The sequence below is a fragment of the Pseudorca crassidens genome, chromosome 10, assembly GCF_039906515.1.
Source record: "Pseudorca crassidens isolate mPseCra1 chromosome 10, mPseCra1.hap1, whole genome shotgun sequence".
Lineage (NCBI taxonomy): Eukaryota > Metazoa > Chordata > Mammalia > Artiodactyla > Delphinidae > Pseudorca > Pseudorca crassidens.
In genome coordinates this window covers 105,166,598-105,191,772 of record NC_090305.1, presented here as the reverse complement: position 1 = coordinate 105,191,772, position 25,175 = coordinate 105,166,598, and the positions used below count along the sequence as shown (strand labels likewise).

Genomic DNA, 25,175 nt, shown 5'->3' with positions numbered 1-25,175 from the left:
CATTTCCACTCACCGAGTTGGAAGGTTCCCTTTTCTCCACACTCATTCCCCATCGATTGTTTGTAGACTTTTTGATGCTGGCCATACCGCCTGCTGCGAGATGATGCCACTTTAGAATTTTGATATGCATTTCTCGGATAATCAGCGACTTCCTGCTTCCTGTCGTGGTCGGGGTTTTTCTTTTTAAACAGTGTGAGTAAACGTTCCCTCCTGAAATTTGGCTTCTTGAAAGTCTGTGTTTTTCGAATGTGTTTTCGGTTACCTAACCCAGGTCATTTTTGAAGACACGTGTTATTAAAAGCCCCACAGGCTCTGTGAGTATGAGGTGCCCTGAAGCACCGGTTGTAAAGTTGTTGTTCCGCGAAACGTCCACAAGGCGGCAGCATTTCTTCGTGGCCAGCTCTAGTTTGTTGGCAACCAAAAGCCTTAGGAAGAGTCATCTTACTAGGCTGTGAATTAGAGGGGAAGGTGCCAGAGGCAACACCCAAGGGCTTGTGTGTCACTACCTCTTCCCTGTTAAGCTTCACGCCCCCGAAAAGTCCAAACCCTGGCTAAAGCTGCGGGTGCTGCGGTGTGTAGGTGGGGTGACTCCTGGCAAGGAGGCCGGATGTGGGAAGCCCACCAGCAGCAGCCGTGGAGGCTCGGTCACGGTTTGAATCTCCTGCAGCCTAGATGGTCCCCCATGGTTGGGGTGCACTTGGCTTCCTTTTAGCTCTCGGAAGGCCCACCTAGGTTCTGAAGGTTTGGTTCCCCCCACAAAGGAAGAGACAGGACAGCTTTAAGGGGCTGCATCTGCAGGCACGTCCTCTTCACGTCTCTCGGCTCCACCTCAGTGCACCCTTGGGACCCCAGGCTGCTCAGTCTGCTGGGATGTGACACCAGCGCCTATCACCGGGGCCCGAGGCGAAAAGCATGCCCATTTCTTTCCTTTTACTTTCTTTTTCAGCTTAATTCTGATGGTATGTTGTACTGGAGTTGATTTCCAAAGTGGGGTTTGGTGTAGTGTACAGCAAGCTGATTGAGTTACACACGTAATACAGCTACTATTTTTCGGATTCCTTTTCCGTATAGGTTATTGCAGAACGTTGACTAGAGGTCCTGGTGTTGTACAGTAGTCCTTGTCGGGTGCGTGTTTTATATATATGTTTATAGGTATTTTTCTGTGTATGTGTTCATGTGAACCGCCTAACTTATATCTCCTACCCCACTTTCTTTTTGGTAACCCTAGGTTTATTGAGAAAGTCGGTGACTCTGTTTCTGTTTAGTAAACTAGTTCAGTTGTATGTATGTTTCCCTTCCTCCTATAAGTGATATTATATGCTGTGGGTCCTCCTCTGTCTGACTGACTTCACTCAGTGTTTGGGCATCCCGGGTCCATCCATGTTGCTTCTAATGGCATTATTTCATCCTTTATCCTGGCTGAGTAACGGTCCCTTGTATACACGTAGGACCTGCTGTTTAGGTATTCATCACTCGCTGGCCTATTTGTTTCTGTGTCTTGGCGTTTGTAAATAGTGCCGCAAAGAACGTTGGGGTGCTTGTGTCTTTCTGAATTATGCATTTTCCCGAGTAATGCCCAGGAGTGGGCGTGCAGAAGTATAGGGTCGCTCTCTCTTTAGTTTTCTAGGAACTGGGATACAGTGCTTTCTAGTGGCGGTCACCAATGTACATTTCCACTCACCGAGTTGGAAGGTTCCCTTTTCTCCGCGCTCATTCCCCATCGATTGTTTGTAGACTTTTTGACGCTGGCCGTTCTTCCCGCTGTGAGGCGACGCCTCGTTACACGTTGGATTGGCATTTGTCAAATAATGAGTGATATGCATCTTGTCGTGGTGTGTATTTTTTTATTTTAAACAGTGTGAGTAAACTTTCCCTCTTCAAATTTGGCTTTTTGAGGGTGTGTGTGTTTCTAATTTATTTTTCGGTTGCCTAACCCAGGTGATTTTTGAGCACACGTGTCGTTAAAAGCCCCACAGGCTTCCTGAATATGATGTGCCCTTAAGCACCGGTTGTAAAGTTGTTGTTACGGGAAACGTCCAGAAGGCGGCAGCATTTCTTCATGCCCAGCTCTGGTTCCTCGGCAACCAAAAGGTTTAGGGGGAGTCATGGCGCTGGGCTGTGAATTAGAGGGGAAGGTGCCAGAGGCAACACCCAAGGGCTTGTGTGTCACTACCTCTTCCCTGTTAAGCTTCTACGCCCCCGAAAATTCGAAACCCTGGCTAAAGCTGCGGGTGCTGCGGTGTGTAGGTGGGGTGACGCCTGGCAAGGAGGCCGGATGTGGGAAGCCCACCAGCAGCAGCCGTGGAGGCTCGGTCACGGTTTGAATCCCCTGCAGCCTAGATGGTCCCCCATGGTTGGGGTGCACTTGGCTTCCTTTTAGCTCTCGGAAGGCCCACCTAGGTTCTGAAGGTTTGGTTCCCCCCACAAAGGAAGAGACAGGACAGCTTTAAGGGGCTGCATCTGCAGGCACGTCCTCTTCACGTCTCTCGGCTCCACCTCAGTGCGCCCTTGGACCCCAGGCTGCTCAGCCTGCTGGGATGTGACACCAGCGCCTATCACCGGGGCCCGAGGTGAAAAGCATGCCCATTTCTTTCCTTTTACTTTCTTTTTCAGCTTAATTCTGATGGTATGTTGTACTAGCGTTGATTTCCAAAGTGGGGTTTGGTGTAGGTGTACAGCAAGCTGATTTGAGTTACACACGAAATACAGCTACTGTTTTTCGGATTCCTTTTCCGTATAGGTTATTGCAGAACATTGAATAGAGGTCCTGGTGTTGTACAGTAGTCCTTGTCGAGTGCGTGTTATATATATATATATATATATATATGTTTATAGGTATTTTTCTGTGTATGTGTTCATGTGAAACGCCTAACTTATATCTCCTACCCCACTTTCTTTTTGGTAACCCTAGCTTTAATCTGAAAGTCGGTGACTCTGTTTCTGTTTGGTATACTAGTTCAGTTGTATGTATGTTTCCCTTCCTGTTATAAGTGATATTATATGCTATGGGTCCTCCTCTGTCTGTCTGACTTCACTCAGTGTTTGGGCATCCCAGGTCCATCCACGTTGCTTCTGATGGCATTATTTCATTCTTTTTGCTGGCTGAGTAACAGTTCCTCGTATACACGTAGGACCTCCTGTTTATGTATTCATCACTCGCTGGACTACTTGTTTGTGTGTCTTGGCGATTGTAAATAGTGCTGCAGTGAACGTTGGGGTGCTTGTGTCTTTTTGAATTATGGATTTTCCGGAGTAGCGCCCAGGAGTGGACATGCAGTAGTATAGGTTCGCTCTCTCCTTAGTTTTCTAGGAACTGGGATACAGTGCTTTCTAGTGGCGGTCACCAATGTACATTTCCACTCACCGAGTTGGAAGGTTCCCTTTTCTCCACACTCATTCCCCATCGATTGTTTGTAGACTTTTTGATGCTGGCCATACCGCCTGCTGCGAGATGATGCCACTTTAGAATTTTGATATGCATTTCTCGGATAATCAGCGACTTTCTGCTTCCTGTCGTGGTCGGGGTTTTTCTTTTTAAACAGTGTGAGTAAACGTTCCCTCCTGAAATTTGGCTTCTTGAAAGTCTGTGTTTTTCGAATGTGTTTTCGGTTACCTAACCCAGGTCATTTTTGAAGACACGTGTTATTAAAAGCCCCACAGGCTCTGTGAGTATTAGGTGCCCTGAAGCACCGGTTGTAAAGTTGTTGTTCCGCGAAACGTCCACAAGGCGGCAGCATTTCTTCGTGGCCAGCTCTAGTTTGTTGGCAACCAAAAGCCTTAGGAAGAGTCATCTTACTAGGCTGTGAATTAGAGGGGAAGGTGCCAGAGGCAACACCCAAGGGCTTGTGTGTCACTACCTCTTCCCTGTTAAGCTTCACGCCCCCGAAAAGTCCAAACCCTGGCTAAAGCTGCGGGTGCTGCGGTGTGTAGGTGGGGTGACTCCTGGCAAGGAGGCCGGATGTGGGAAGCCCACCAGCAGCAGCCGTGGAGGCTCGGTCACGGTTTGAATCTCCTGCAGCCTAGATGGTCCCCCATGGTTGGGGTGCACTTGGCTTCCTTTTAGCTCTCGGAAGGCCCACCTAGGTTCTGAAGGTTTGGTTCCCCCCACAAAGGAAGAGACAGGACAGCTTTAAGGGGCTGCATCTGCAGGCACGTCCTCTTCACGTCTCTCGGCTCCACCTCAGTGCACCCTTGGGACCCCAGGCTGCTCAGTCTGCTGGGATGTGACACCAGCGCCTATCACCGGGGCCCGAGGCGAAAAGCATGCCCATTTCTTTCCTTTTACTTTCTTTTTCAGCTTAATTCTGATGGTATGTTGTACTGGAGTTGATTTCCAAAGTGGGGTTTGGTGTAGTGTACAGCAAGCTGATTGAGTTACACACGTAATACAGCTACTATTTTTCGGATTCCTTTTCCGTATAGGTTATTGCAGAACGTTGACTAGAGGTCCTGGTGTTGTACAGTAGTCCTTGTCGGGTGCGTGTTTTATATATATGTTTATAGGTATTTTTCTGTGTATGTGTTCATGTGAACCGCCTAACTTATATCTCCTACCCCACTTTCTTTTTGGTAACCCTAGGTTTATTGAGAAAGTCGGTGACTCTGTTTCTGTTTAGTAAACTAGTTCAGTTGTATGTATGTTTCCCTTCCTCCTATAAGTGATATTATATGCTGTGGGTCCTCCTCTGTCTGACTGACTTCACTCAGTGTTTGGGCATCCCGGGTCCATCCATGTTGCTTCTAATGGCATTATTTCATCCTTTATCCTGGCTGAGTAACGGTCCCTTGTATACACGTAGGACCTGCTGTTTATGTATTCATCACTCGCTGGCCTATTTGTTTCTGTGTCTTGGCGTTTGTAAATAGTGCCGCAAAGAACGTTGGGGTGCTTGTGTCTTTCTGAATTATGCATTTTCCCGAGTAATGCCCAGGAGTGGGCGTGCAGAAGTATAGGGTCGCTCTCTCTTTAGTTTTCTAGGAACTGGGATACAGTGCTTTCTAGTGGCGGTCACCAATGTACATTTCCACTCACCGAGTTGGAAGGTTCCCTTTTCTCCGCGCTCATTCCCCATCGATTGTTTGTAGACTTTTTGACGCTGGCCGTTCTTCCCGCTGTGAGGCGACGCCTCGTTACACGTTGGATTGGCATTTGTCAAATAATGAGTGATATGCATCTTGTCGTGGTGTGTATTTTTTTATTTTAAACAGTGTGAGTAAACTTTCCCTCTTCAAATTTGGCTTTTTGAGGGTGTGTGTGTTTCTAATTTATTTTTCGGTTGCCTAACCCAGGTGATTTTTGAGCACACGTGTCGTTAAAAGCCCCACAGGCTTCCTGAATATGATGTGCCCTTAAGCACCGGTTGTAAAGTTGTTGTTACGGGAAACGTCCACAAGGCGGCAGCATTTCTTCATGCCCAGCTCTGGTTCCTCGGCAACCAAAAGGTTTAGGGGGAGTCATGGCGCTGGGCTGTGAATTAGAGGGGAAGGTGCCAGAGGCAACACCCAAGGGCTTGTGTGTCACTACCTCTTCCCTGTTAAGCTTCTACGCCCCCGAAAATTCGAAACCCTGGCTAAAGCTGCGGGTGCTGCGGTGTGTAGGTGGGGTGACGCCTGGCAAGGAGGCCGGATGTGGGAAGCCCACCAGCAGCAGCCGTGGAGGCTCGGTCACGGTTTGAATCCCCTGCAGCCTAGATGGTCCCCCATGGTTGGGGTGCACTTGGCTTCCTTTTAGCTCTCGGAAGGCCCACCTAGGTTCTGAAGGTTTGGTTCCCCCCACAAAGGAAGAGACAGGACAGCTTTAAGGGGCTGCATCTGCAGGCACGTCCTCTTCACGTCTCTCGGCTCCACCTCAGTGCACCCTTGGACCCCAGGCTGCTCAGCCTGCTGGGATGTGACACCAGCGCCTATCACCGGGGCCCGAGGTGAAAAGCATGCCCATTTCTTTCCTTTTACTTTCTTTTTCAGCTTAATTCTGATGGTATGTTGTACTAGCGTTGATTTCCAAAGTGGGGTTTGGTGTAGGTGTACAGCAAGCTGATTGAGTTACACACGAAATACAGCTACTGTTTTTCGGATTCCTTTTCCGTATAGGTTATTGCAGAACATTGAATAGAGGTCCTGGTGTTGTACAGTAGTCCTTGTCGAGTGCGTGTTATATATATATATATATATATATGTTTATAGGTATTTTTCTGTGTATGTGTTCATGTGAAACGCCTAACTTATATCTCCTACCCCACTTTCTTTTTGGTAACCCTAGCTTTAATCTGAAAGTCGGTGACTCTGTTTCTGTTTGGTATACTAGTTCAGTTGTATGTATGTTTCCCTTCCTGTTATAAGTGATATTATATGCTATGGGTCCTCCTCTGTCTGTCTGACTTCGCTCAGTGTTTGGGCATCCCAGGTCCATCCACGTTGCTTCTGATGGCATTATTTCATTCTTTTTGCTGGCTGAGTAACAGTTCCTCGTATACACGTAGGACCTCCTGTTTATGTATTCATCACTCGCTGGACTACTTGTTTGTGTGTCTTGGCGATTGTAAATAGTGCTGCAGTGAACGTTGGGGTGCTTGTGTCTTTTTGAATTATGGATTTTCCGGAGTAGCGCCCAGGAGTGGACATGCAGTAGTATAGGTTCGCTCTCTCCTTAGTTTTCTAGGAACTGGGATACAGTGCTTTCTAGTGGCGGTCACCAATGTACATTTCCACTCACCGAGTTGGAAGGTTCCCTTTTCTCCACACTCATTCCCCATCGATTGTTTGTAGACTTTTTGATGCTGGCCATACCGCCTGCTGCGAGATGATGCCACTTTAGAATTTTGATATGCATTTCTCGGATAATCAGCGACTTCCTGCTTCCTGTCGTGGTCGGGGTTTTTCTTTTTAAACAGTGTGAGTAAACGTTCCCTCCTGAAATTTGGCTTCTTGAAAGTCTGTGTTTTTCGAATGTGTTTTCGGTTACCTAACCCAGGTCATTTTTGAAGACACGTGTTATTAAAAGCCCCACAGGCTCTGTGAGTATGAGGTGCCCTGAAGCACCGGTTGTAAAGTTGTTGTTCCGCGAAACGTCCACAAGGCGGCAGCATTTCTTCGTGGCCAGCTCTAGTTTGTTGGCAACCAAAAGCCTTAGGAAGAGTCATCTTACTAGGCTGTGAATTAGAGGGGAAGGTGCCAGAGGCAACACCCAAGGGCTTGTGTGTCACTACCTCTTCCCTGTTAAGCTTCACGCCCCCGAAAAGTCCAAACCCTGGCTAAAGCTGCGGGTGCTGCGGTGTGTAGGTGGGGTGACTCCTGGCAAGGAGGCCGGATGTGGGAAGCCCACCAGCAGCAGCCGTGGAGGCTCGGTCACGGTTTGAATCTCCTGCAGCCTAGATGGTCCCCCATGGTTGGGGTGCACTTGGCTTCCTTTTAGCTCTCGGAAGGCCCACCTAGGTTCTGAAGGTTTGGTTCCCCCCACAAAGGAAGAGACAGGACAGCTTTAAGGGGCTGCATCTGCAGGCACGTCCTCTTCACGTCTCTCGGCTCCACCTCAGTGCACCCTTGGGACCCCAGGCTGCTCAGTCTGCTGGGATGTGACACCAGCGCCTATCACCGGGGCCCGAGGCGAAAAGCATGCCCATTTCTTTCCTTTTACTTTCTTTTTCAGCTTAATTCTGATGGTATGTTGTACTGGAGTTGATTTCCAAAGTGGGGTTTGGTGTAGTGTACAGCAAGCTGATTGAGTTACACACGTAATACAGCTACTATTTTTCGGATTCCTTTTCCGTATAGGTTATTGCAGAACGTTGACTAGAGGTCCTGGTGTTGTACAGTAGTCCTTGTCGGGTGCGTGTTTTATATATATGTTTATAGGTATTTTTCTGTGTATGTGTTCATGTGAACCGCCTAACTTATATCTCCTACCCCACTTTCTTTTTGGTAACCCTAGGTTTATTGAGAAAGTCGGTGACTCTGTTTCTGTTTAGTAAACTAGTTCAGTTGTATGTATGTTTCCCTTCCTCCTATAAGTGATATTATATGCTGTGGGTCCTCCTCTGTCTGACTGACTTCACTCAGTGTTTGGGCATCCCGGGTCCATCCATGTTGCTTCTAATGGCATTATTTCATCCTTTATCCTGGCTGAGTAACGGTCCCTTGTATACACGTAGGACCTGCTGTTTAGGTATTCATCACTCGCTGGCCTATTTGTTTCTGTGTCTTGGCGTTTGTAAATAGTGCCGCAAAGAACGTTGGGGTGCTTGTGTCTTTCTGAATTATGCATTTTCCCGAGTAATGCCCAGGAGTGGGCGTGCAGAAGTATAGGGTCGCTCTCTCTTTAGTTTTCTAGGAACTGGGATACAGTGCTTTCTAGTGGCGGTCACCAATGTACATTTCCACTCACCGAGTTGGAAGGTTCCCTTTTCTCCGCGCTCATTCCCCATCGATTGTTTGTAGACTTTTTGACGCTGGCCGTTCTTCCCGCTGTGAGGCGACGCCTCGTTACACGTTGGATTGGCATTTGTCAAATAATGAGTGATATGCATCTTGTCGTGGTGTGTATTTTTTTATTTTAAACAGTGTGAGTAAACTTTCCCTCTTCAAATTTGGCTTTTTGAGGGTGTGTGTGTTTCTAATTTATTTTTCGGTTGCCTAACCCAGGTGATTTTTGAGCACACGTGTCGTTAAAAGCCCCACAGGCTTCCTGAATATGATGTGCCCTTAAGCACCGGTTGTAAAGTTGTTGTTACGGGAAACGTCCAGAAGGCGGCAGCATTTCTTCATGCCCAGCTCTGGTTCCTCGGCAACCAAAAGGTTTAGGGGGAGTCATGGCGCTGGGCTGTGAATTAGAGGGGAAGGTGCCAGAGGCAACACCCAAGGGCTTGTGTGTCACTACCTCTTCCCTGTTAAGCTTCTACGCCCCCGAAAATTCGAAACCCTGGCTAAAGCTGCGGGTGCTGCGGTGTGTAGGTGGGGTGACGCCTGGCAAGGAGGCCGGATGTGGGAAGCCCACCAGCAGCAGCCGTGGAGGCTCGGTCACGGTTTGAATCCCCTGCAGCCTAGATGGTCCCCCATGGTTGGGGTGCACTTGGCTTCCTTTTAGCTCTCGGAAGGCCCACCTAGGTTCTGAAGGTTTGGTTCCCCCCACAAAGGAAGAGACAGGACAGCTTTAAGGGGCTGCATCTGCAGGCACGTCCTCTTCACGTCTCTCGGCTCCACCTCAGTGCGCCCTTGGACCCCAGGCTGCTCAGCCTGCTGGGATGTGACACCAGCGCCTATCACCGGGGCCCGAGGTGAAAAGCATGCCCATTTCTTTCCTTTTACTTTCTTTTTCAGCTTAATTCTGATGGTATGTTGTACTAGCGTTGATTTCCAAAGTGGGGTTTGGTGTAGGTGTACAGCAAGCTGATTTGAGTTACACACGAAATACAGCTACTGTTTTTCGGATTCCTTTTCCGTATAGGTTATTGCAGAACATTGAATAGAGGTCCTGGTGTTGTACAGTAGTCCTTGTCGAGTGCGTGTTATATATATATATATATATATATATGTTTATAGGTATTTTTCTGTGTATGTGTTCATGTGAAACGCCTAACTTATATCTCCTACCCCACTTTCTTTTTGGTAACCCTAGCTTTAATCTGAAAGTCGGTGACTCTGTTTCTGTTTGGTATACTAGTTCAGTTGTATGTATGTTTCCCTTCCTGTTATAAGTGATATTATATGCTATGGGTCCTCCTCTGTCTGTCTGACTTCACTCAGTGTTTGGGCATCCCAGGTCCATCCACGTTGCTTCTGATGGCATTATTTCATTCTTTTTGCTGGCTGAGTAACAGTTCCTCGTATACACGTAGGACCTCCTGTTTATGTATTCATCACTCGCTGGACTACTTGTTTGTGTGTCTTGGCGATTGTAAATAGTGCTGCAGTGAACGTTGGGGTGCTTGTGTCTTTTTGAATTATGGATTTTCCGGAGTAGCGCCCAGGAGTGGACATGCAGTAGTATAGGTTCGCTCTCTCCTTAGTTTTCTAGGAACTGGGATACAGTGCTTTCTAGTGGCGGTCACCAATGTACATTTCCACTCACCGAGTTGGAAGGTTCCCTTTTCTCCACACTCATTCCCCATCGATTGTTTGTAGACTTTTTGATGCTGGCCATACCGCCTGCTGCGAGATGATGCCACTTTAGAATTTTGATATGCATTTCTCGGATAATCAGCGACTTTCTGCTTCCTGTCGTGGTCGGGGTTTTTCTTTTTAAACAGTGTGAGTAAACGTTCCCTCCTGAAATTTGGCTTCTTGAAAGTCTGTGTTTTTCGAATGTGTTTTCGGTTACCTAACCCAGGTCATTTTTGAAGACACGTGTTATTAAAAGCCCCACAGGCTCTGTGAGTATTAGGTGCCCTGAAGCACCGGTTGTAAAGTTGTTGTTCCGCGAAACGTCCACAAGGCGGCAGCATTTCTTCGTGGCCAGCTCTAGTTTGTTGGCAACCAAAAGCCTTAGGAAGAGTCATCTTACTAGGCTGTGAATTAGAGGGGAAGGTGCCAGAGGCAACACCCAAGGGCTTGTGTGTCACTACCTCTTCCCTGTTAAGCTTCACGCCCCCGAAAAGTCCAAACCCTGGCTAAAGCTGCGGGTGCTGCGGTGTGTAGGTGGGGTGACTCCTGGCAAGGAGGCCGGATGTGGGAAGCCCACCAGCAGCAGCCGTGGAGGCTCGGTCACGTTTTGAATCTCCTGCAGCCTAGATGGTCCCCCATGGTTGGGGTGCACTTGGCTTCCTTTTAGCTCTCGGAAGGCCCACCTAGGTTCTGAAGGTTTGGTTCCCCCCACAAAGGAAGAGACAGGACAGCTTTAAGGGGCTGCATCTGCAGGCACGTCCTCTTCACGTCTCTCGGCTCCACCTCAGTGCACCCTTGGGACCCCAGGCTGCTCAGCCTGCTGGGATGTGACACCAGCGCCTATCACCGGGGCCCGAGGCGAAAAGCATGCCCATTTCTTTCCTTTTACTTTCTTTTTCAGCTTAATTCTGATGGTATGTTGTACTGGAGTTGATTTCCAAAGTGGGGTTTGGTGTAGTGTACAGCAAGCTGATTGAGTTACACACGAAATACAGCTACTGTTTTTCGGATTCCTTTTCCGTATAGGTTATTGCAGAACGTTGACTAGAGGTCCTGGTGTTGTACAGTAGTCCTTGTCGAGTGCGTGTTTTATATATATGTTTATAGGTATTTTTCTGTGTATGTGTTCATGTGAACCGCCTAACTTATATCTCCTACCCCACTTTCTTTTTGGTAACCCTAGGTTTATTGAGAAAGTCGGTGACTCTGTTTCTGTTTAGTAAACTAGTTCAGTTGTATGTATGTTTCCCTTCCTCCTATAAGTGATATTATATGCTGTGGGTCCTCCTCTGTCTGACTGACTTCACTCAGTGTTTGGGCATCCCGGGTCCATCCATGTTGCTTCTAATGGCATTATTTCATCCTTTATCCTGGCTGAGTAACGGTCCCTTGTATACACGTAGGACCTGCTGTTTAGGTATTCATCACTCGCTGGCCTATTTGTTTCTGTGTCTTGGCGTTTGTAAATAGTGCCGCAAAGAACGTTGGGGTGCTTGTGTCTTTCTGAATTATGCATTTTCCCGAGTAATGCCCAGGAGTGGGCGTGCAGAAGTATAGGGTCGCTCTCTCTTTAGTTTTCTAGGAACTGGGATACAGTGCTTTCTAGTGGCGGTCACCAATGTACATTTCCACTCACCGAGTTGGAAGGTTCCCTTTTCTCCGCGCTCATTCCCCATCGATTGTTTGTAGACTTTTTGACGCTGGCCGTTCTTCCCGCTGTGAGGCGACGCCTCGTTACACGTTGGATTGGCATTTGTCAAATAATGAGTGATATGCATCTTGTCGTGGTGTGTATTTTTTTATTTTAAACAGTGTGAGTAAACTTTCCCTCTTCAAATTTGGCTTTTTGAGGGTGTGTGTGTTTCTAATTTATTTTTCGGTTGCCTAACCCAGGTGATTTTTGAGCACACGTGTCGTTAAAAGCCCCACAGGCTTCCTGAATATGATGTGCCCTTAAGCACCGGTTGTAAAGTTGTTGTTACGGGAAACGTCCACAAGGCGGCAGCATTTCTTCATGCCCAGCTCTGGTTCCTCGGCAACCAAAAGGTTTAGGGGGAGTCATGGCGCTGGGCTGTGAATTAGAGGGGAAGGTGCCAGAGGCAACACCCAAGGGCTTGTGTGTCACTACCTCTTCCCTGTTAAGCTTCTACGCCCCCGAAAATTCGAAACCCTGGCTAAAGCTGCGGGTGCTGCGGTGTGTAGGTGGGGTGACGCCTGGCAAGGAGGCCGGATGTGGGAAGCCCACCAGCAGCAGCCGTGGAGGCTCGGTCACGGTTTGAATCCCCTGCAGCCTAGATGGTCCCCCATGGTTGGGGTGCACTTGGCTTCCTTTTAGCTCTCGGAAGGCCCACCTAGGTTCTGAAGGTTTGGTTCCCCCCACAAAGGAAGAGACAGGACAGCTTTAAGGGGCTGCATCTGCAGGCACGTCCTCTTCACGTCTCTCGGCTCCACCTCAGTGCACCCTTGGACCCCAGGCTGCTCAGCCTGCTGGGATGTGACACCAGCGCCTATCACCGGGGCCCGAGGCGAAAAGCATGCCCATTTCTTTCGTTTTACTTTCTTTTTCAGCTTAATTCTGATGGTATGTTGTACTAGCGTTGATTTCCAAAGTGGGGTTTGGTGTAGGTGTACAGCAAGCTGATTTGAGTTACACACGAAATACAGCTACTGTTTTTCGGATTCCTTTTCCGTATAGGTTATTGCAGAACATTGAATAGAGGTCCTGGTGTTGTACAGTAGTCCTTGTCGAGTGCGTGTTATATATATATATATATATATGTTTATAGATATTTTTCTGTGTATGTGTTCATGTGAAACGCCTAACTTATATCTCCTACCCCACTTTCTTTTTGGTAACCCTAGCTTTAATCTGAAAGTCGGTGACTCTGTTTCTGTTTGGTATACTAGTTCAGTTGTATGTATGTTTCCCTTCCTGTTATAAGTGATATTATATGCTATGGGTCCTCCTCTGTCTGTCTGACTTCACTCAGTGTTTGGGCATCCCAGGTCCATCCACGTTGCTTCTGATGGCATTATTTCATTCTTTTTGCTGGCTGAGTAACAGTTCCTCGTATACACGTAGGACCTCCTGTTTATGTATTCATCACTCGCTGGACTACTTGTTTGTGTGTCTTGGCGATTGTAAATAGTGCTGCAGTGAACGTTGGGGTGCTTGTGTCTTTTTGAATTATGGATTTTCCGGAGTAGCGCCCAGGAGTGGACATGCAGTAGTATAGGTTCGCTCTCTCCTTAGTTTTCTAGGAACTGGGATACAGTGCTTTCTAGTGGCGGTCACCAATGTACATTTCCACTCACCGAGTTGGAAGGTTCCCTTTTCTCCACACTCATTCCCCATCGATTGTTTGTAGACTTTTTGATGCTGGCCATACCGCCTGCTGCGAGATGATGCCACTTTAGAATTTTGATATGCATTTCTCGGATAATCAGCGACTTCCTGCTTCCTGTCGTGGTCGGGGTTTTTCTTTTTAAACAGTGTGAGTAAACGTTCCCTCCTGAAATTTGGCTTCTTGAAAGTCTGTGTTTTTCGAATGTGTTTTCGGTTACCTAACCCAGGTCATTTTTGAAGACACGTGTTATTAAAAGCCCCACAGGCTCTGTGAGTATTAGGTGCCCTGAAGCACCGGTTGTAAAGTTGTTGTTCCGCGAAACGTCCACAAGGCGGCAGCATTTCTTCGTGGCCAGCTCTAGTTTGTTGGCAACCAAAAGCCTTAGGAAGAGTCATCTTACTAGGCTGTGAATTAGAGGGGAAGGTGCCAGAGGCAACACCCAAGGGCTTGTGTGTCACTACCTCTTCCCTGTTAAGCTTCACGCCCCCGAAAAGTCCAAACCCTGGCTAAAGCTGCGGGTGCTGCCCTGTGTAGGTGGGGTGACTCCTGGCAAGGAGGCCGGATGTGGGAAGCCCACCAGCAGCAGCCGTGGAGGCTCGGTCACGGTTTGAATCTCCTGCAGCCTAGATGGTCCCCCATGGTTGGGGTGCACTTGGCTTCCTTTTAGCTCTCGGAAGGCCCACCTAGGTTCTGAAGGTTTGGTTCCCCCCACAAAGGAAGAGACAGGACAGCTTTAAGGGGCTGCATCTGCAGGCACGTCCTCTTCACGTCTCTCGGCTCCACCTCAGTGCACCCTTGGGACCCCAGGCTGCTCAGGCTGCTGGGATGTGACACCAGCGCCTATCACCGGGGCCCGAGGCGAAAAGCATGCCCATTTCTTTCCTTTTACTTTCTTTTTCAGCTTAATTCTGATGGTATGTTGTACTGGAGTTGATTTCCAAAGTGGGGTTTGGTGTAGTGTACAGCAAGCTGATTGAGTTACACATGTAATACAGCTACTATTTTTCGGATTCCTTTTCCGTATAGGTTATTGCAGAACGTTGACTAGAGGTCCTGGTGTTGTACAGTAGTCCTTGTCGGGTGCGTGTTTTATATATATGTTTATAGGTATTTTTCTGTGTATGTGTTCATGTGAACCGCCTAACTTATATCTCCTACCCCACTTTCTTTTTGGTAACCCTAGGTTTATTGAGAAAGTCGGTGACTCTGTTTCTGTTTAGTAAACTAGTTCAGTTGTATGTATGTTTCCCTTCCTCCTATAAGTGATATTATATGCTGTGGGTCCTCCTCTGTCTGACTGACTTCACTCAGTGTTTGGGCATCCCGGGTCCATCCATGTTGCTTCTAATGGCATTATTTCATCCTTTATCCTGGCTGAGTAACGGTCCCTTGTATACACGTAGGACCTGCTGTTTATGTATTCATCACTCGCTGGCCTATTTGTTTCTGTGTCTTGGCGTTTGTAAATAGTGCCGCAAAGAACGTTGGGGTGCTTGTGTCTTTCTGAATTATGCATTTTCCCGAGTAATGCCCAGGAGTGGGCGTGCAGAAGTATAGGGTCGCTCTCTCTTTAGTTTTCTAGGAACTGGGATACAGTGCTTTCTAGTGGCGGTCACCAATGTACATTTCCACTCACCGAGTTGGAAGGTTCCCTTTTCTCCGCGCTCATTCCCCATCGATTGTTTGTAGACTTTTTGACGCTGGCCGTTCTTCCCGCTGTGAGGCGACGCCTCGTTACACGTTGGATTGGCATTTGTCAAATAATGAGTGATATGCATCTTGTCGTGGTGTGTATTTTTTTATTTTAAACAGTGTGAGTAAACTTTCCCTCTTCAAATTTGGCTTTTTGAGGGTGTGTGTGTTTCTAATTTATTTTTCGGTTGCCTAACCCAGGTGATTTTTGAGCACACGTGTCGTTAAAAGCCCCACAGGCTTCCTGAATATGATGTGCCCTTAAGCACCGGTTGTAAAGTTGTTGTTACGGGAAACGTCCACAAGGCGGCAGCATTTCTTCATGCCCAGCTCTGGTTCCTCGGCAACCAAAAGGTTTAGGGGGAGTCATGGCGCTGGGCTGTGAATTAGAGGGGAAGGTGCCAGAGGCAACACCCAAGGGCTTGTGTGTCACTACCTCTTCCCTGTTAAGCTTCTACGCCCCCGAAAATTCGAAACCCTGGCTAAAGCTGCGGGTGCTGCGGTGTGTAGGTGGGGTGACGCCTGGCAAGGAGGCCGGATGTGGGAAGCCCACCAGCAGCAGCCGTGGAGGCTCGGTCACGGTTTGAATCCCCTGCAGCCTAGATGGTCCCCCATGGTTGGGGTGCACTTGGCTTCCTTTTAGCTCTCGGAAGGCCCACCTAGGTTCTGAAGGTTTGGTTCCCCCCACAAAGGAAGAGACAGGACAGCTTTAAGGGGCTGCATCTGCAGGCACGTCCTCTTCACGTCTCTCGGCTCCACCTCAGTGCACCCTTGGACCCCAGGCTGCTCAGCCTGCTGGGATGTGACACCAGCGCCTATCACCGGGGCCCGAGGTGAAAAGCATGCCCATTTCTTTCCTTTTACTTTCTTTTTCAGCTTAATTCTGATGGTATGTTGTACTAGCGTTGATTTCCAAAGTGGGGTTTGGTGTAGGTGTACAGCAAGCTGATTGAGTTACACACGAAATACAGCTACTGTTTTTCGGATTCCTTTTCCGTATAGGTTATTGCAGAACATTGAATAGAGGTCCTGGTGTTGTACAGTAGTCCTTGTCGAGTGCGTGTTATATATATATATATATATATATGTTTATAGGTATTTTTCTGTGTATGTGTTCATGTGAAACGCCTAACTTATATCTCCTACCCCACTTTCTTTTTGGTAACCCTAGCTTTAATCTGAAAGTCGGTGACTCTGTTTCTGTTTGGTATACTAGTTCAGTTGTATGTATGTTTCCCTTCCTGTTATAAGTGATATTATATGCTATGGGTCCTCCTCTGTCTGTCTGACTTCACTCAGTGTTTGGGCATCCCAGGTCCATCCACGTTGCTTCTGATGGCATTATTTCATTCTTTTTGCTGGCTGAGTAACAGTTCCTCGTATACACGTAGGACCTCCTGTTTATGTATTCATCACTCGCTGGACTACTTGTTTGTGTGTCTTGGCGATTGTAAATAGTGCTGCAGTGAACGTTGGGGTGCTTGTGTCTTTTTGAATTATGGATTTTCCGGAGTAGCGCCCAGGAGTGGACATGCAGTAGTATAGGTTCGCTCTCTCCTTAGTTTTCTAGGAACTGGGATACAGTGCTTTCTAGTGGCGGTCACCAATGTACATTTCCACTCACCGAGTTGGAAGGTTCCCTTTTCTCCACACTCATTCCCCATCGATTGTTTGTAGACTTTTTGATGCTGGCCATACCGCCTGCTGCGAGATGATGCCACTTTAGAATTTTGATATGCATTTCTCGGATAATCAGCGACTTCCTGCTTCCTGTCGTGGTCGGGGTTTTTCTTTTTAAACAGTGTGAGTAAACGTTCCCTCCTGAAATTTGGCTTCTTGAAAGTCTGTGTTTTTCGAATGTGTTTTCGGTTACCTAACCCAGGTCATTTTTGAAGACACGTGTTATTAAAAGCCCCACAGGCTCTGTGAGTATTAGGTGCCCTGAAGCACCGGTTGTAAAGTTGTTGTTCCGCGAAACGTCCACAAGGCGGCAGCATTTCTTCGTGGCCAGCTCTAGTTTGTTGGCAACCAAAAGCCTTAGGAAGAGTCATCTTACTAGGCTGTGAATTAGAGGGGAAGGTGCCAGAGGCAACACCCAAGGGCTTGTGTGTCACTACCTCTTCCCTGTTAAGCTTCACGCCCCCGAAAAGTCCAAACCCTGGCTAAAGCTGCGGGTGCTGCCCTGTGTAGGTGGGGTGACTCCTGGCAAGGAGGCCGGATGTGGGAAGCCCACCAGCAGCAGCCGTGGAGGCTCGGTCACGGTTTGAATCTCCTGCAGCCTAGATGGTCCCCCATGGTTGGGGTGCACTTGGCTTCCTTTTAGCTCTCGGAAGGCCCACCTAGGTTCTGAAGGTTTGGTTCCCCCCACAAAGGAAGAGACAGGACAGCTTTAAGGGGCTGCATCTGCAGGCACGTCCTCTTCACGTCTCTCGGCTCCACCTCAGTGCACCCTTGGGACCCCAGGCTGCTCAGCCTGCTGGGATGTGACACCAGCGCCTATCACCGGGGCCCGAGGCGAAAAGCATGCCCATTTCTTTCCTTTTACTTTCTTTTTCAGCTTAATTCTGATGGTATGTTGTACTGGAGTTGATTTCCAAAGTGGGGTTTGGTGTAGTGTACAGCAAGCTGATTGAGTTACACACGTAATACAGCTACTATTTTTCGGATTCCTTTTCCGTATAGGTTATTGCAGAACGTTGACTAGAGGTCCTGGTATTGTACAGTAGTCCTTGTCGAGTGCGTGTTTTATATATATGTTTATAGGTATTTTTCTGTGTATGTGTTCATGTGAACCGCCTAACTTATATCTCCTACCCCACTTTCTTTTTGGTAACCCTAGGTTTATTGAGAAAGTCGGTGACTCTGTTTCTGTTTAGTAAACTAGTTCAGTTGTATGTATGTTTCCCTTCCTCCTATAAGTGATATTATATGCTGTGGGTCCTCCTCTGTCTGACTGACTTCACTCAGTGTTTGGGCATCCCGGGTCCATCCATGTTGCTTCTAATGGCATTATTTCATCCTTTATCCTGGCTGAGTAACGGTCCCTTGTATACACGTAGGACCTGCTGTTTATGTATTCATCACTCGCTGGCCTATTTGTTTCTGTGTCTTGGCGTTTGTAAATAGTGCCGCAAAGAACGTTGGGGTGCTTGTGTCTTTCTGAATTATGCATTTTCCCGAGTAATGCCCAGGAGTGGGCGTGCAGAAGTATAGGGTCGCTCTCTCTTTAGTTTTCTAGGAACTGGGATACAGTGCTTTCTAGTGGCGGTCACCAATGTACATTTCCACTCACCGAGTTGGAAGGTTCCCTTTTCTCCACGCTCATTCCCCATCGATTGTTTGTAGACTTTTTGACGCTGGCCGTTCTTCCCGCTGTGAGGCGACGCCTCGTTACACGTTGGATTGGCATTTGTCAAATAATGAGTGATATGCATCTTGTCGTGGTGTGTATTTTTTTATTTTAAACAGTGTGAGTAAACTTTCCCTCTTCAAATTTGGCTTTTTGAGGGTGTGTGTGTTTCTAATTTATTTTTCGGTTGCCTAACCCAGGTGATTTTTGAGCACACGTGTCGTTAAAAGCCCCACAGGCTTCCTGAATATGATGTGCCCTTAAGCACCGGTTGTAAAGTTGTTGTTACGGGAAACGTCCACAAGGCGGCAGCATTTCTTCATGCCCAGCTCTGGTTCCTCGGCAACCAAAAGGTTTAGGGGGAGTCATGGCGCTGGGCTGTGAATTAGAGGGGAAGGTGCCAGAGGCAACACCCAAGGGCTTGTGTGTCACTACCTCTTCCCTGTTAAGCTTCTATGCCCCCGAAAATTCGAAACCCTGGCTAAAGCTGCGGGTGCTGCCCTGTGTAGGTGGGGTGACGCCTGGCAAGGAGGCCGGATGTGGGAAGCCCACCAGCAGCAGCCGTGGAGGCTCGGTCACGGTTTGAATCCCCTGCAGCCTAGATGGTCCCCCATGGTTGGGGTGCACTTGGCTTCCTTTTAGCTCTCGGAAGGCCCACCTAGGTTCTGAAGGTTTGGTTCCCCCCACAAAGGAAGAGACAGGACAGCTTTAAGGGGCTGCATCTGCAGGCACGTCCTCTTCACGTCTCTCGGCTCCACCTCAGTGCACCCTTGGACCCCAGGCTGCTCAGCCTGCTGGGATGTGACACCAGCGCCTATCACCGGGGCCCGAGGCGAAAAGCATGCCCATTTCTTTCCTTTTACTTTCTTTTTCAGCTTAATTCTGATGGTATGTTGTACTAGCGTTGATTTCCAAAGTGGGGTTTGGTGTAGGTGTACAGCAAGCTGATTTGAGTTACACACGAAATACAGCTACTGTTTTTCGGATTCCTTTTCCGTATAGGTTATTGCAGAACATTGAATAGAGGTCCTGGTGTTGTACAGTAGTCCTTGTCGAGTGCGTGTTATATATATATATATATATGTTTATAGATATTTTTCTGTGTATGTGTTCATGTGAAACGCCTAACTTATATCTCCTACCCCACTTTCTTTTTGGTAACCCTAGCTTTAATCTGAAAGTCGGTGACTCTGTTTCTGTTTGGTATACTAGTTCAGTTGTATGTATGTTTCCCTTCCTGTTATAAGTGATATTATATGCTATGGGTCCTCCTCTGTCTGTCTGACTTCACTCAGTGTTTGGGCATCCCAGGTCCATCCACGTTGCTTCTGATGGCATTATTTCATTCTTTTTGCTGGCTGAGTAACAGTTCCTCGTATACACGTAGGACCTCCTGTTTATGTATTCATCACTCGCTGGACTACTTGTTTGTGTGTCTTGGCGATTGTAAATAGTGCTGCAGTGAACGTTGGGGTGCTTGTGTCTTTTTGAATTATGGATTTTCCGGAGTAGCGCCCAGGAGTGGACATGCAGTAGTATAGGTTCGCTCTCTCCTTAGTTTTCTAGGAACTGGGATACAGTGCTTTCTAGTGGCGGTCACCAATGTACATTTCCACTCACCGAGTTGGAAGGTTCCCTTTTCTCCACACTCATTCCCCATCGATTGTTTGTAGACTTTTTGATGCTGGCCATACCGCCTGCTGCGAGATGATGCCACTTTAGAATTTTGATATGCATTTCTCGGATAATCAGCGACTTCCTGCTTCCTGTCGTGGTCGGGGTTTTTCTTTTTAAACAGTGTGAGTAAACGTTCCCTCCTGAAATTTGGCTTCTTGAAAGTCTGTGTTTTTCGAATGTGTTTTCGGTTACCTAACCCAGGTCATTTTTGAAGACACGTGTTATTAAAAGCCCCACAGGCTCTGTGAGTATGAGGTGCCCTGAAGCACCGGTTGTAAAGTTGTTGTTCCGCGAAACGTCCACAAGGCGGCAGCATTTCTTCGTGGCCAGCTCTAGTTTGTTGGCAACCAAAAGCCTTAGGAAGAGTCATCTTACTAGGCTGTGAATTAGAGGGGAAGGTGCCAGAGGCAACACCCAAGGGCTTGTGTGTCACTACCTCTTCCCTGTTAAGCTTCACGCCCCCGAAAAGTCCAAACCCTGGCTAAAGCTGCGGGTGCTGCGGTGTGTAGGTGGGGTGACTCCTGGCAAGGAGGCCGGATGTGGGAAGCCCACCAGCAGCAGCCGTGGAGGCTCGGTCACGGTTTGAATCTCCTGCAGCCTAGATGGTCCCCCATGGTTGGGGTGCACTTGGCTTCCTTTTAGCTCTCGGAAGGCCCACCTAGGTTCTGAAGGTTTGGTTCCCCCCACAAAGGAAGAGACAGGACAGCTTTAAGGGGCTGCATTTGCAGGCACATCGTCCTCAGGTGTTTCCGCTCCACCTCAGTGCACCCTTGAGACCCCAGGCTGCTCAAGCTGCGGGGATGTAACACTAGTGAATATCACCGAGGCGGGAGGCGAAAAGTGTACCCATTTCTGTCCTTTTGCGTTCAGTTTAATTCTTATGGTATGTTGCGGTAGGGGTAATTTACAGTGTGGTGTTTGGTGTAGGTGTACAGCAAGCTGATTCACTTATTGATATTCATGTATGTATTCTATTTCGAATTCTTTTCACATATAGGTTATTGCTGAACGTTCAACAGAGTTCCCTTTGCTTTACAGGAGGTCCATGTTGATTATCCATCAAATGTGTGTATATATATATATATATATATATACACACACACACACAGACATATGCACATATATACACACACAGACATATATATATATATGCTTGTGTGTACATGAAGGTCGACCTCCTAATTTATCCTTTGCCTCTACTTTTTCTTTTTGTGAGCCCTACGTTCGTTTTCCAAGTAAGTGTGTTGCTGTTTTGTAACACTGTGTGTTACACAGTGTTCATTTTGTGTTCATGTGTGTCTCGTGTTCAGTCCTAGGTATAACCGATATCATATGCTATTCGTCTTCCTCTGACTCACTTCACTTACTGTATGATTATCCCAGGTCCATGCATGGTGCTGCCAATAGCATTATTTCATTGTTGTTTATGGCTGAGTAATAGTCCATTGTATATATGTACCATATTGTCTGTATCCAGTCATCTGTTGGTGGACATTTTGGTTGTGTCTGTGTCCTGGCTGTTGGAACTATAACTGTGGGGCGCCTGGTTCATTTCCAATTATGGGTTTCTCCAGATACATGCCCAGGAGTGCTCCTGGGGCTGGGCTCCTTTTACTTTTGTTAGGAGCTTCGATACTGTCCTTTATGGTGGCTTTTGCCAATGTACATTCCCACGAAAATATAGGAGGGTTCAGCTTTTTCGCTCCTCGAGGGACGTGGCCCTCACTGGGCTGCTGCCTGGCTCTGGTAACCAGCATGCACCCCGCACCGCCAGGAGCCAGCATCCTGCCCCCAAGACTGGCAGCCAGTCAGCCCCACCGAGGTCCGCTGTCAGTCCATCTAGCCACGTCTGCTCGCATTTCCAGGAGCCGAGGAGGAGACTCACGTACTCCCAGAGCTACCTGTCAGCCACAGTGGAGCCTCAGGATTCAGATGAGGAGAAGAGAAAAGCCGAGAGGAAGTCCTGTGACGCCTGGCTCACACCCAACAGGTTCCAAGTGACCGGTCTTCACAGCACGGGCAGGACACATCACCTGGGGCTGCCACCCCTCGGCGCCGTCACAGAGGTGGGTAGCGGGAGTGGGTCTCTGGTGGGCGTCCGCAGGGGCCTCCCCCTGACCTGCTGCCCCCCAACGTAGGAGTGGAGGGAGAAAGCGCTGTTTGCTAACATACTGGAGTCAGTGCTGCACCGAGAGAGCAGGGGCTGGGACCGGTGCCCCCAGGACTTGGATGTGTACACACAGCCGCCGCCGGCCCCTCTAGCACCAAAGCCCGGGACAGGTAACTGTGGGCGGCACCCGTTCTGTTTTAGCAGCCACACTCCTGGGCTGGGAAATCAGGATTCGGCGGGGGGCTGGCTTCAGAGCGCAGGCTGGCCGGAACTTCTGGTTCCAGCTGGATTCACTTGCTGTGTGATGGGGGGGGGGCAGGTCCCGCCACCGCTCTGGGCTTGGTTTCTATGAAAGGGAGGCCTTGGAAGGTAGGGCTAAGGGCTTTCAGGCTTCACACTGTGTTACCCATGACCAGCCTCGGCAGGCTCTGGGCGCTGCTGGGCCCTTCCGGCTCCCAGACACAGCTGGTTGTCACCCGTGGGGGCGGGTGGGGGCCTGGCCACACCACCCCTCCAAGTCTTCTTCATCCCCCGTTTGTGAAGAGGGACCAGAAATCATTTATAGGTAGAGAACCAAACCTGTGAATTAACAGAACCAGAATCTTCAGGGAGAAAGAGCGGTGAGTTGATCTGGCCACAGACCCCTTGCCCAGAAAGAGACCCCTTGCCCAGAAAGCTAGACTGGATAAACGGTGGAGTGCTTTCCTTCCCTGACTCCTAAGGGCTGCTGGTAACAGCTCCGTGAAACCGGAGGACGTGCTGACAAGCTGCTGAAACTGGTCTACTCCCCTCCTCTGGGCTGTGCCACCTCCCTTCAGTAGAGGCCGCAGGCTCTGGGGCCGCAGGCAGGGTCCCAGGCTCAGGGTCACTGCTGTGGTCCAGTGCAGGGACAGCAGGCTCGCTGCTCCGGCCCTTCCCAGCCCCGGGGCGCACACCTGAAGACACATGGGTGAGAACAGCTCCCCACAGACTGCTGTCCTGGCACCAGGTGAGAAGCCATGACCTCTCCATCTACGCCAGCAAAGAAGCTGCGGTGTCATCGGGAAGATGAGTTGTCAGAACGCCGGCAGCAGGCCTAGCCCCGCAGGTGGATGACGGCTCCTCCTCCCAGGACCAAAGCCTGGCCGCCTCAAGGCAACGCCTGTGATGGGCAAAGCACTGGGAACCACCCGAGCAGGAAGCCTGCCAGGTGAGCACACCAGGGCAGGTGTGTAGAGGCCCGTCTGTGCCGCCGGAAGATGCTGCTCGTCCTTGTCAAGTGGCAGAGAAGCACCAGCTAGGAGCAGCACCTGCTGTCAGGCAGCAGCAACATCACCTGTGCAGGACCAAACCCGCACGGCGCCGTGGCCCGGGCACCTGCCCCTCTGCTCCTGGAGCCCTCTTCTCACACATGAGGACAAAGGGCCCTGGAAGCCACCACCACAGGGGGGAGCGCAGGGTCAAGAGGTCGTGAGGCTGGCTCTGAGGAAACAGGTGACCAGTGCAGCAAACACTAGAAGGGGAAACGCAAACTGTCCTTCCTTTGGCTCCTAGCTTAAAGAATGACACATACGCGGTTTTCAAGCTGTTTCTTGGAGAACGTGTGGTCTGGCAGAAATGGCCACCCTGCTGAGACGCGGCCCTACCACCCCAGGCCAGCTTCCACCCCGAAGCCTCTCGGTGAGGCGAGTCTCAGCAGCTTCGCGCTCTCCCCGTGTCGGCTCAGAGCCCGGGATCGTGTCAGGCAATAGTGCCCACGGGGGCCTGGAGAAAGCCCGTCAGAGAACTTGGTCAGCTTGTAATAAAGCAAGTTCTCTACCTTCTGGAAGGCGTGTGTCAGGCGGACAGCAGCAGGGATGCTGTCCCCCTGCTTCAGGATGTCCAGTCCAGAGGGTGGGCACAGACGTAGGCTCGCTTCTCTAGGACCTGCTGGGACACTTTCTTGATCAGTTCATCGAGATTTTCCGGAGAATCTGGGAGGGAAAGAGGAAGAGTAGGTGATCTTTGGAAAAAAATGTTCCAGCAATTCCTGTTATCACGAAGTCAGCCCTCCGGTGTGAAGGAGCCCTGAAGGTGGCAGCCCCGTCCCCAGAAAGTGATTGTGGGCTGCCCCCTGGCGACCCCACCTGCTGGAGAAGCCATTTCATCATCCCCACTGCAGGCGGTGACAGCCGCGTCAGCACGGTGGGTGTGGGGTGCCAGTGCTCAGAGTTGCGTGGAGTCCCGCGCTCCTCCCTCCGCAGGTCAGCTGGGTACAGGGGTCCCCCCAAGAGGCTCTCACCTGGCATCAGTCCCACCCCCCCTCCCCCAACCTGAGCCGCCCACTTACACTTGTCCAGCTGAGACAGAGCGAAGAGATTCTGGTAGTAAGCTTCCGTGCAGAAGATGTTGGCCAACAGAACCTGCCAGAACCAAAGTCCGAGAGGATGACTGCTGAGGACCCTGGGCCTTAGCGCTGCCCGGCCTGGAGCCTGACCTCTGAGCTTCAAAGAACTCGGTCAGCCAAAGCAGGCAGCTTGACCAGAGTCAGGTGGCCTGGCTCAGAAGCCATGGCAGCCGTGAGCCAAACCAGCTCTGTCCCCAGGGCAAGTGACTCAATCCCCGCAGGCACGGTGCACGCCAAGACTGCGGGCGCGCACACAGCAGGTGCTCAGACCGCACCCACCCTGCTGGCACATGGGGTGAGGGCGCTGGGTTTCGGATTCGACACTCACTCCCCCTCCCCGCCCCCAGGCAGGAAGGCGAAGGGCAGTGGCCCTGTGTCCTGAACAGCACAGACCCGCCCATGGGAGCTGAGAGCACCAGCTATGGCCACGGACACAACTTGGCAACCCCACCCATTTCTGGGTCAGCTGGCGTGGACCCCGTGCTCACCCTGACCCCGGGGACACAGCCCTGGACGCGCCCAGCCCCTCCCTTCCCCACT

The 25,175-nt window shown here is 49.5% G+C and overlaps 2 protein-coding genes across 3 annotated transcripts in view; one reads left to right on the top strand and one right to left on the bottom strand.

The window, feature by feature from the left end:
• CFAP92 (cilia and flagella associated protein 92 (putative)) overlaps window positions 1–23,689 on the top strand; it is a 219,265-nt gene extending 195,576 nt beyond the window's left edge. Inside the window, exons 21-22 of the mRNA XM_067755778.1 lie at window positions 22,026–22,226; window positions 22,299–23,689. Coding sequence (XP_067611879.1) covers window positions 22,026–22,226; window positions 22,299–22,622 — 525 coding nt within the window. The 3' untranslated portion in view covers window positions 22,623–23,689. The remainder of the gene's footprint in view (window positions 1–22,025; window positions 22,227–22,298) is intronic.
• A 134-nt stretch (window positions 23,690–23,823) lies between these two features.
• Window positions 23,824–25,175, bottom strand: part of ACAD9 (acyl-CoA dehydrogenase family member 9) — a 58,823-nt gene continuing 57,471 nt past the window's right edge. For both annotated transcript variants that reach the window (XM_067755622.1, XM_067755624.1), the window contains 2 exons: window positions 24,579–24,651; window positions 23,824–24,222 (listed from right to left, as the gene is read on the bottom strand). In XM_067755622.1, the coding sequence (XP_067611723.1) occupies window positions 24,122–24,222; window positions 24,579–24,651 (174 nt within the window). In that variant the 3' untranslated portion in view covers window positions 23,824–24,121. The remainder of the gene's footprint in view (window positions 24,223–24,578; window positions 24,652–25,175) is intronic.